The 12,398-nt window shown below is 41.5% G+C and overlaps 1 protein-coding gene across 1 annotated transcript in view; it reads left to right on the forward strand.

The window, feature by feature from the left end:
* The first annotated feature begins 118 nt into the window (after positions 1–118).
* Positions 119–12,398, forward strand: part of MAP3K15 (mitogen-activated protein kinase kinase kinase 15) — a 92,442-nt gene continuing 80,162 nt past the window's right edge. Inside the window, exon 1 of the mRNA XM_072852608.1 lies at positions 119–449. Within this exon, the coding sequence (XP_072708709.1) occupies positions 119–449 (331 nt within the window). The remainder of the gene's footprint in view (positions 450–12,398) is intronic.

Genomic DNA, 12,398 nt, shown 5'->3' on the forward strand with positions numbered 1-12,398 from the left:
GGCAGGAGGGAGCCGCCTCACCCTGCGCCCCGGAGTTTGCCAACTGTTTGCGATGGGGCGCGGCCCCGCCTGAGCACCTGCCGGCAGCCACCGGCTCCCCTCAGTCCTCGACGCCGCTATGGAGAGCCCCGCGGGCGGCAGCGCGGTAGCGGAGCCTGCGCACCCCTGCGCGGAGCCGGAGCTGCCGGCCGCCGGCCCGGCTGAGGCGGCGGCGGGCGGTGGGGAGGCGGCGGAGGTCGGCGCGGCAGCCCCGCGGCCGCGCTGCCTGCGGGCCGTGTACGTGCTGAACGACCCGCCCAAGGCGGGCGCCGGGGCGCGGAGCCCCGAGGCCGGGGCGCGGCAGTGCCTGCTGCGGGCCTGCGAGGCCGAGGGGGCCCAGCTCGGCACGGTCAACTTCGGGGAGCTGGACTTCGGTGAGACGGCGGTGCTGGACGCCTTCTACGACGCGGGTGAGCAGGCTGGGCTGAGGCGGGGCCGCGGGGCGGGGGCTCAGGCTCGCCCCTGCCCGGTGCCACCTTCCCGGGTTGTGTGGGGTCACGGCCGGCCGAGCTGGGGAAGGCTCGGTAAGGGTGATGCCGGAGAGGCCAGAGAAGAGGGGGAACGGGGCAAATGTGAGACGGTGAGGGGGGTCTTGAGAAGGGGTGTGGAGACAGGAAAATGGCTACGAGGGGAACCTCATGTAATGGGAGCAAGAACCTGGTCTTCAGGAGTGTCCTGCACATGGAGGAGGAGGAGGTGTGTGAAAAAATTCAGGCCCTTATAGCAGCTCTTTCAGTCACCACGGTGTGTTGCCCCAGCAGGACTGTGGATCCTATGGTACCAACCGAGCATTAAGGAGTAGCAAAACTCTTGCTAGTGTGTTTTACTCTCCCTTTTCCAGCTCCCAGCCTGGTTGGGAGCTTAGAGCAAGACATAGCATGAAGACAGGCCAGCCAGAAGCCTCTGATCTGGCTTGGCCAGATGCTTCATGTTCACTGCTCTAACTCCAGACCTGGACAGTGAAATTGGCTTGTATGCAGCCAGGACCAGAGTGATCCAGCAATTGCTCTGAATAAGGGAGCATAGAAGCATGCCCTGAGGAGGAAGACTTGTGGGTATTGTCCACCCTGTCCAGGCTCCAGCTGATGACTGGTGTCTGATGGTTCAAAAGAAAGCTGCTGTCCCTTCTCCACTCAAAAAACACCTGTCTGGTTGGGCACTATGGCAGAGAATTGTGAGCTTTTTGAGCAAGCAGAGGAAGCCCCTGAGTCAATAAGTATTATTAAAACTAATCAAGGTGAGTATGTGGACATGTTGCAGACATGCAGACGTACTTTTTCTCCTATCCATATGAGCAAGCATTAGGAAACTGGGGGATTCACAGACTCCAAAGAGGGAAAGTACTGTTAAGTCCATGTTGATGTCCATCTTTCACAAGAAGAACTTTGTTTTGCTCATGAGATATGTTAAAGAATACTTCTTAAAACTTTAGTCTTATTTTAAATTCTCATATGATGATGAGTCCATTTCATCCCCTGATAAATCACCCAATTATTGAGGAGCCTCATGTCCTTTGTTGTTTTTTAACTTCCCAGTCAGGGGATCTCTGCTAGCAAGGTTGACAAGTGTATAATAAATATATTCTTTGTGTGTCTTAGTACACAACCATGAACTAGCAATTTCTTTGTGTATCATCTCCAGTGTTTTTGTAGCCCTTCTGAAGGTAAGTATAATAGTGTACTCATCAATGCAAAATTTCTCCGTTTCTACTAATAGCCCTATTAAGGTATTATGGACACACCTGCTCTGCATTGTACTGAGAGCTTGGCACAGTTATTTAAAATGTTTTCTTAAGTTGCTGCATTCTGAAGTGACTGCCTCTTGTCTGGGAATGTGGCCTACCTTCGCAGACATTTGCATTCAAGACATCTTGTAGGACCAAGATCACTTTGTCAGTGATTAATATCACTTTGTAATAATGAAGTGCCTTGTTACTGGATACTCCTGCAACACTCATAGGTCCAGGTTTAGTCAGCAAATACTTTATATCATTTTTAGTGTCCATTAATTGAATAGTCCTGAACCAGGAATTGTTCCAAAGGAGGCTGTTCAAAGTAGGTTTTGTGTGGATTTCTTTCCAGTTGCAACATTTTGAGATCAGCTAGGGGGACAACTTTTTGATCTGTGTAATGTATGCCTTTATTTGGCAAACTTTTTGATCAAAGCATCCTTTAATGATAAATTACCTGTATTAAGAAAAACTCAAGTGCATTAGCATGAGTCACCTTCATCAACCAGATCTGCAAGCTGTCAAAAAGCAGAGAGATTTATTTGTCTCTATATACTTTTTTGAAAACCATGCTGAATGTGTCAGTAGTATTTTAGAATTAATTCATTGTCAGGGGTCCTGATTTAACTGCTATTAACTGCAATGTTACCCTGAAAATGCAAGCATCCTTAATTAAAAAAAAAAAAAGCTGTTAAGTATAAACAATAATTTTCATAGAGTGTTTATTTTGTTCTTCTGTTGTTTTAATATTTTAATAAGTAGCTCTTCTAGCATCAACATTTTTAATAGCTTTTTTGTTCTTGCATTGCTGCAGTTACTGTCTCTTTTTTAAGTGAACATCTCTGTAGTTCCCTTTTATCTTTTTTTAAAATAGTCAGGCTGTACTGATATTTGCCCCATCCTTTGGAGTTTTCCCAGTTCCTATGGTAGGTCTAAAATTGATGTTCAGAGGAATCCTCAGTCAGAACATTTAAACTTCTAAAATTTAAACTTAGAAAATTATGCTGGCACATTGGGGTGAAGTGTCTTTATCTTAGTACTTGCTGCTTCATTTCCTCCTACTACATGCTAGAGGTGGGGAAATTTTTGGTCCTTTAAGAATGTCATATGGAGTAATTACATCTTCTTGCTTCATTCTGCAAAGGGACAAAAAATATCCATTACACTTTTCACTTTATTGTTTTTCTTTCCTTTTTTTTCTGCCTTTTTTTTCTTTTATCTTACTGGTATCAGCTAGCAGTGGACCTAAATTTCATATGGGATTTTCATTACCATGGATTTTAAAGTGCTGCCTCTTTTTTTTTCAGTTCTCATTTTATATACAATGATTTGTCATTGTTTCCTGATAACTTTTGTTATGCCCTTCTCGTTTTCTTGCTCTGTGTTGTTTAGTGGTGAGTTCTCACTGCCTCATGTTTTTGAATACCTATCAAGCTATTATCCAAAAATGCTGAATCTGATAATTGTTCATTTACATGCAACATTCTTAATCTGCTACCCTGCAGTTTCTTTAATCTTTGAAAAGTCAATTCTTTTTAATTTCTATATTTTATAGATACAATTGATTGTTGCCATATTATTTTTCCAGAATATATGTTGGATTGGGACTGTTGGCATCTATTCAGTTCTTAACGAAGAACAACATTAAGAATGAGTTTTAATATGAGCAATCCTATGGCTCATGATGAACTTTCTGTGTTAGGAAATTACTGTGTGTTTACTTTAAAAAGAAAAAAATCTAAAGAAGTTTTATTACTGCCTGTGTAAGATATCGAGCAGATGTTTCCCATACTGAAGATATCTATTATAATGTGTATTTACTTTCCGTACACCACGGGCAGAACCTTGAGAAGCAGTTCCTCTTGCTCTGAGGGTGGGAATTCTCTAAAAGATGCTTGCCTGTAGCCATCTCTTGGTTTACTAGTTGGAACCGTAACCAGTAAGTATCTACTAATGCTTAAAGACTGAGTAGTGAGGTCCATCTCATTGTGAATAGTAACGACAGGGTCTTTGTTAAAAGTGCTATCCATTATCCCTTTTTCCCCACTCTGCCTGAAATTGTAGCCATTTACTTAAAGTCATAAGACACCCCCCCCCCCCCCCCCCCCCCCGGCAAGCTTATCTATCTTATTTAGTATGAATCTATAATATAATGATTCTTGGAATTGGTACCTTTGATGACAAAACCAGCAAACTTTAAGGACAGAGTGCAAAGAAAAAGATCAACAGGAACCTCTTTGTCCTGTCTGCAGGCAGATTTTCTAGTAGATGGTTTTTCAGTAAACCACTGAGAAGAGTGCTGCAAAAACACCTATATTCCATAATAAGAGTATGATGTCTCTCTTCTGCTTGAGTGTACTCATTACTGACTTCCCATCATTTGAAATCTTATCATGTGTGACTTATGCCTTTAGTTAGTTATTGCAGACCAGCAGGTAATGCAGAATGACCCTGATCTTAAGAAATCACTAAACTGTCTAAGATGCTTTGCTAAAGGGGAACTACAGCACTTGTGAGAGCAAACTTACAACAAATTGTGAAATAGGGGCTTGATGACAGAAAGATGAAGTCTCTTTGCTCAGCCTGTGCTAGAAACAAGCTGTCAACAAAGTAATTTATGTTATGCAGAAGTGGGTGGTGGTATCTACCTAATAGAGAAGCAACAAGGATGCTTGCATACATGGACTGTATCTCCGGGAAGAAAGAGAGGCAATGCTTTTAGACGGAAAGCCACAGATACCAGGCATTAGTGTGAAGCTTTTTTGCACAAAATAAAAGCAATTTTACACAGAAACAGTGAGCCTAGGAGCTAATTGAGGATTTTAAAAATTCTTCAGAATTATCCCATGCAGAAAAACAAACTACTGGCGCTGTAGTGCATTCATAAACAGCTTAAGAGACATAGTGAAAAGGTGAGCATGGCTTGGTTAGTGATGTTACAGGTAGAGTGATTCAGCCTCTTTGTGCTCTTACCAGAGCTGCAAAGGATTTTTCTGTTCTGGATGTACTAAGAAAGCGAACATGATGTCAAAGTTAAATGTCTGACCTGTGTCTATGGAAAGGTAATGCTAGATAGAAAGAGATGTAGCTTTTACTTGTCTACCTGAAACTTTATCAAGGCTTATTGCCTGAAGTGCCACAGTATTTGGCTACAGTGTTAAGTGAAGGAGTGGCCTCTACAGTTGCATGAGTTTTGGATGTTCCCATTTTGGTTCTGTGAAATCCTGTTTCTGTAGCTGATCATCCTTTTACCTCATGAGGGATGTACAGCAATCTGTTTTGAGACCTGCGATGTTTCTTCGACCATTTGACCACAGCATTTAGAGATGTCACTGAAGTTGGCAGGATGAAAGTCAACTGAAAGGAAGACAAGCTAGAGAGAGATTGGAGTCCTGAGGAATAAAGCTAAAAGTTTGCCTGAGAAAAATGAGTATTCCTCTGACAATCCAGGAACTATGTCAGGTCATTTGTGAGTACAGTGGAATATGTTGAAGTCTGTTTCTGTTGTTTTGCTACGTATGAACTTCTCTAACCAACATCCTGTATGATAAGGCAGCCCCAAAATGCATTGTCTGATACCTGTCTCTGCAGCCCCATCTTCACTCAGAGCCAATGTTAGGCTTGGGAGGGGGCCCAGACAGAGACTGAAACATGGGTCCTCCTTACTTCTGTACCATAGTTGAACCACTCTTAGCATAACCCGAATTTCTTGTCCCTGAAACTCTTTCTTCATGTTACACCATGAAAGGGGAAGGAGGAAATGTATGTTCTGGATCCTGATTTTCAGGCTCTGGCAGCCACTGAAGGAATCATCATTGCCTGTAGCCAGCTGCCCACCCTGAAGCCCTCTGCAGGCCAGTGTCCCCACTTCAGAATTGGCAGGGATGCTTCAACTTCTTCAGTCCAAAGGCTAGTATGTCAGGGTACAGTAAACATTTGTCACTAGTTTAAGCTAATATACGGCACAGTAACTAGTGTAGCTGAGCTGTAGGCACATGCTTGTCTTGCTGACTTTGTCGCAGGGATTGTAATCTCTGACAGGAAGGTGAGAATGACAGCTGAGGGCATAACTTCTTAAATAAACTTTGACAAACCTTCCTGCTGCACTTTATCTTTGCCCCTGGGTGTGACGGTGAACAGTGGGGAAGGGGTTAAGGGTTAGCTCTCTGATGCTTACCTCAGCAGGCAGGGTTTGCTGTTTTTCCGAGGAATACTTAATGGTTTTTCTTTCTTTTCTCCTGCAGTTGGCTCAATGGCTAGGGGTGTATTTGCTTTAAATCTCAGGACATGTATATACCACAGAATACAGAAATGTAACGAGATGCAAACCAGCCATCTTCAAAGTGGGAAGGTGGTGGCTGAGAGGCTAGGACTGACTAGGCTGGATATTGTGCTGCTTTGATACAACAACAGAGCTATCAGGACCCGATCTTTTATCTCTGTGTGGTACTGCACATCTAGAGCAACTACAGGTGCCTCCAGCAAAGCTCTGCATTGTGCCATTGAACTAAATATTCTGATAACAAGACCCTGTAATATACCAGTATTGTAATCCTTTTATATCCAAGTGCGTGAGGTGAGTTTTAAATGACAGTAACAAGCCTGATGCAATCCATCAAGTTGATATGTTACTGTGTTATAATACATCTCAGGTGCTGTGACACGTGTATTACATTCAAGAGGTGTATTTTGCTTTAATGATGTTAGTTGGGGTCAATTTCCAACATTAAGTGTTCTTGCAGAAATGCTCATTTGCGTTCAGAGATTTGCATGCTTTCGCTCAACAGTGGAGAACGTTATTTTCTACCTGTCACCTGTGAAAAATGGATTTATATCAACCCTGTTGCTTTTTCTGTGTGTAACCTGAAAGGCTTCACTTTGGTTCAGCTTGCATGTATTCTGTGAAATAGCTCCTGTAATGTCAGTTGAACAAGCTTAGAAACATGCAAATAAGTAACCATGCACTGGTTATGCAAATAAATAACCATAAATAGGTTAGGTGGAATTAATTAACTTTCCTTTGGTATATTGCCATGGGCCAAATGCAAGATCAGAGCTGTATTCAGAGAATGATGATGATGTTAAAAATAAAAAGAAGAAATATACCTTGATTCTCTAATGGAGAGAGATTCTGTTCTATTACTTCTCCTTTTGGACCTAACATCTCTTTTTAGTTGTGATGGGTCATGTGGAAAGAAGTACCGACAATCCAAACCCAGTATGAGTCCTACCTTTTAATGAAGTTGTTTGCATCTCTCAAAAACTGGTGCTAACCATGCAAATTTGGACTTCTTTCATTGTTCCAAGATGAGATTATGTACATGTGCATGCACTGTCTATGTGAAGTGACTCATTTCTGTGCCATGACTTTTGGATAAAGGAAAAAAAATTAGGAATGCAGTTCTTTTTTTCCTGTTCTTTCCTCTGCATGAAACTTACTTGCATGAAAAAAAGCAATAACAAAACCAAAAAACAACCCAACCTACAACTGTCCATTTTCTCTGCTTGTCTTTCTCTCCTCTTGAGTTTAAGTATTAAATCTGTGAAGGCTTCCCGGAATTTGTCTGTGAACCCTTTATCACTGGGTTTTGTAGCTAGGAACACATCAGATGATTTCTAGGCGTTGAATCAGCTAAGAAGGAATCTTCTCGCTGAATATAATACAAATTGTGTGTGTTTCCGTTTTGTTTTAATTTACTCTGCAAGTAGTGTTTTTCACTGTATGATTAAAAGTCTTACTGATTCTCACTAAATAGGCTTAGTTAGACAGAAGCTTTTACACCCATTACAGCCATTACAAATGATTTAGAAAATTTGAACATTTAGGATTATTCTGAAGAGATGAATGACTGCATCTATCCTGAGCTGCCTTTGATCTGAAGACCAACTATTGTCACACTTACGGCCCTTGAAAACACTGTAGTTAAGGTGTTTTTGTTTTGTTTTTTAAATATTGCTTAAATGTTTTTTTGGGAAATGAAACTTTTCTGCAGCATTTTCTGGAATTCTTCTTATAAGTAAATGTTGTTCTGATTACTGCTAGGAGGAAAAAAACCATGCTGGCTATGTGTACCGGTCAGCAAAATCTAAAGGTCACTTTTGTTTTATTTTGTTTAAGAATGATACACAAACATATTTTTCAATATAGTTCCTAAGTCACTCTGAAGGAATCTGCTGTGCCGTTTGACCGTGAGATGTTGGCAAGCAGATCTCTGGTTCTGCCTTGTTGCATTTCAAGTTGACTCTCAGTGACATCAGAGAGCTCCTGAAAAGAAGCTGTATATGAGGCTGACAGGCTTGAGTCAACCAGGGTGGGTGCATGAGGCTGCTTATGTGGGAGCGTGGTTCCTGGCCACTCATCTCCTTTGCAGTGATTGCATGCTTGTTCAGTCTTGCTGTGCTGTATGTAGCATATTCTTCATAGGTTTAAGAATTGTTTCTCTAAGACCTGAGGTCACAAAATTAAGTTTAAAAAAAAAAAAGAAATATTTGCTTATGTCGGTTAATTACATTGCTTTAATTTCTATCCTGCCATGAAACAGACAAATTATGATAGATATGCTCATTTTATGTTCTGCAGTCATGTCCTGCTTTTATCAGTGTAATCATACATTGCTTTTTTAATTGTCAAATTACACTTGCATGTTAACAAATGTTGATGTACTCCCTAGTTAAAAAGTAACTAATGTTCCTGGTTTGCAGCTGTAGAAGCTTGAGGTAAAGCTCTTCTGATGTGTAAGGAGTTCGTGCAGAACTCTGGTGAGAACTTCAGACTTTTTGGCTTCCTCTATATTCCGCTTATAAGATGGCCTCAAGTCCAAACTCGCTGGTTGTCCGCGCTGGCTGCAAACCTGTGTTCAGTTGATACTCGGGGCATGCTTCTACTTTGACGCACATGGAGGAGCAGCCCCAGTGGTGGTTGCTTGGCCTAGCTGCTGCCTCTTTTCACACTGCAGTGATGTTTACGTGGCTGAAATTAGGCAGTCAGGATAGGTGTAGGGTCTTTCTTAGGAGGACCTCAACATGGTTTGCCACTTGCAGATGAAATTTGTGAACATGGTAGGCTCTGTTTGCCTTGCGCTTGAGCACAGATGTGCATTGCTTTAGCCTCAGGCTGCCTTTGAACAGCAATGTGGGTGCCTGAGGTTGAGCCAAGAGAGGGAGTGCAGCTGTTGCCTTATCCTGCTCCCTGGCACAGGCTTGCTATAAACAGCGTAACTCCAGTCTGCGCTGAGGTCAGTGTGATTCCGCTGGCAGCTGATGGGCCAAACGTGTCCCACAGTATGATTTCACCTAGCCTGTCTTCTTTCTCTCAGGACTGCTGCAAGTACCTTCACTTTTTCGTGGGAGGTTGGGGTGGCTATAGAGGCATACCAGGAGCAAAAGCTCCATCACTGTAGTCTGCAAGGAGGGACCCAAAGCTGGGACATGAATTCTGACACTTAAAAGTATTGGATCACTGTGTCATGATAAACTGTGCTTGCTTTTTTTATCCTTCGTAGTATTCAGCCTGACAAGGTAAATGATTCTGCTGTGGTGTTCAAGGTGGCAGAACTGAAGCTTTTCAGATATTCTCTGGTAATGCTTCTGAGCATTTAAACTTTTGTCTAAGTTGGTAGTTCAACAACAGTTATGCCTTGGAGCTCAAAGCCAAATGGGATTCACAACTTTAAAAAATGTACCCCAGCTTTTATTACATTGAAAGTACATGATCCCAGCCTTGGTAAGCACGCTCTTTCATTGACCGAAGTGGGCTCTGATGACAGGCACAAATCCAAAACAGTAATGACACTGTTAAGACTACATCCCTATCTTTCTGCTGATCTGGGATGGTATAGCTAAATCCAGTATTAAGGGAAGTACCCTAGTTTATCATAGCTGAACTTGTGCATGTATAGCTGTGTCTACTGTAGTATATACTGCTTTTCTGCTTAAATTATGTTTAAAAATTCTTCAATATCTCTTTAAAGTAAGAAACAAAGGGTAGTTGTAAATAGAATAATCTTGAGGTGCTTTTTAACCCTGTTTCACTCAGTATAATTTTTTTTGTTTCATTTTGTATCAAGTTATGGAAGGAAATGTCTAGACTCTCTGCTGTTTGTTTTTTTTCTTCTCCCGTTTAGGAAAACATGCCTTCATGCACAGAACTGTAGCTCAACCACTGATGGCCATTGGCCTCTCAACATTTTGAGAAATGTTGTTCACATAGTACCTAAAGCTTTTGAAGTCTAAGCCCAAAATGCATTAGTTCTGGAAAACAAACACACACCCATGTAAATAAGCATGATAATGAGCCTTCCCTAAAACTCTTCAGTTTCCTACTGGTGTCAGCAGTGTTTTCCATGAATTGTCGTACTCCATTGCCTCCAGGCCTGTCAGAAACAGAGTTGTATATTCATGAAACTGATTGTGGGGAAAATAATACGGGAGTTACTTGGTTTACACTTGGGATACTGACTTATTTGCCACTTGATTGCTATCCTCTCTCCTCCCCCCCCCCCCCCCCCCGCTTTAAATTTGTTACAAATATTTAGTAGCTAGCTCAGCCAGAAGAAATTGTATTGACGAGTGTCTTTGCCTTAGCAATCACAGAAAGGCTGCAGGTTTTGTCTAATGCAGAAAAATATCTGCCCATAATAATTTCACTCAGGTGAGACTAGCTGCATTAACTCTCCTGTTGCTGCCTTTCCTTCACAGCAGTTGAAGAAAGAAAAAGAATTTTTTTAAATTTTTTTTAAAATTCTGCTAATTTGTGCGTGTGTTGAGGGGAGAGATTTCTTGTTAGTTTTGCCTTTGCTCTGAGAGTGACAAGATTAAACTGGAGTTGGGAATTGGTAAATGAAAGCAGTACAAGGCTGTATTCTGTCTGTGTGTTGCTTTCCAATGGTGCTAGACCAGTCATCTCTGCTGCTCTAATCTTAGTCGATAATAAAAAGTTGCAGGAGAAAAGCTAATGTTTACAATGGCGTTACTGTTTGGCACTAGGCTTCCTTATTTAGCAGAGCTTCTGCGTGCACAATCCTGTTTAACAGAGTAACTGTCCACTTTTATCAGCATCATCTCTCTCTTTTGTGGAACTGAGTTATTTGTATCAGATATTTTCTTTGTAAACGGATGCTTGACATGCTTCAGTCTTTTTAAACCTAGTCTGAGACAAGGACATGATTATCAAGCTCAAAGCCAGACATTGTGCCTGTTCCTACTACTGTTGTTCATGGTCCTTAAGATAACTGACAAATTATGGGTTGTCAGGTGGAGAAAGTATCCAAATCAGAATGAAAGGAAGTCTGAAAATGGTTGAGATGGATTTTTTTGTTTTCATGGTAATTAAGTTTCAGAGTTGATAAACTTACCTTTTTGCTTATTATAACAACTAGAGAACAAAACTAGGCAAGTCTTCATCTAGTTTTTGGAAAACCAGAAACTGCCTTGACTTTCTGGCTTGCAATCAAGGCACAAAAGAATGCTTGATTTTTTTTTTTTTTAACCCTTTAATGCCTCTTCAGATTCCTTGTTTTGAGTAATGATTGCCTCTGAGAAGATATAATACAACTTCTGAGAAGAATAACAAGTTAATTTCCTTAACTTTTGGTATTTTGGTCAATTTTAAAGATGGATGTTCAGAATTTAGGATCTTAAATCTAAACTTTCTTGCATACTCCCACCATGACACATTTACAAGGTACAGATTAGCAATGTACTGTTGATCCTTTTCCTTCAATATGACTTCAAATTTGAGTTTCCACCTTACAGTCCCTAAAAGAGGTGGCAGTTGCTATTCTATCCTGTCTGTTTGATAAATCTGTGGGGCCTCAGATCTGACTGTGGTAATTGCTCAACCCTAACTTTGACTTGTATTTCATCAAAGCTGATAAAGCTTTAGGGATGCATGTAAAATGAATGCTGCAATGTGTCGAATAGATCCTTTCCTCCTTCTGGAGCATATGCTGCTCTTCATGAAAATACTCCCTATTGTCACAGTCCCTGAACACTTGTAACAAATCCTTTGAAAAATATGCTGATTTAGTCTTGTCTTACAAGCCTAACACTTAATTCCAGCTAGTGAACAGCAGCCAGACTAGTGCCAAAGGGAAAAACAGTAAATGCCCACTTTCACCAGCATTTGACATCGTCTGGCTGTCTCATAGTCATACTGCAGAACACAGTAAAAAAGATGGTTCTAATGGTGTGGAGGCAGCCTTGTGGCTGGCCTGGCCACAAGTAAGAACTGTGCTGTAAAAGCACAGACCCAGTTTTCTGGCCTGGCCCATAACTACATGACAGTCTGTCAGAGCACTGATTCCAGGTATTCTCCAGCAGAATTCAGTGAACGTGGCTAGTAACATCCTTTGTTTGGAAGCAGCATAATGCAGGGAACTACGTTCTGTCTTCTTTTGTATCTTTGAGGTTGGTAATAAGATAATAATGAGATGTACTCAGTTACCAAACAGCATCCCAGTGATGCTGATTTTTTACATACAATCTGTCACAGTTAATACCATTGCTGTGATTATGAGAACTTAATCTTTGAATGCTAGTTTAGTCAAGTGAAATCAGGCAATATCAGAACTCATGGGAAGATTCTGCTGATATATGTTGAAGGCACACAGCCCATGTGCATCAAAATGCC

The sequence above is a fragment of the Ciconia boyciana genome, chromosome 1 (assembly GCF_034638445.1).
Source record: "Ciconia boyciana chromosome 1, ASM3463844v1, whole genome shotgun sequence".
Classification (NCBI taxonomy): Eukaryota; Metazoa; Chordata; class Aves; order Ciconiiformes; family Ciconiidae; genus Ciconia; species Ciconia boyciana.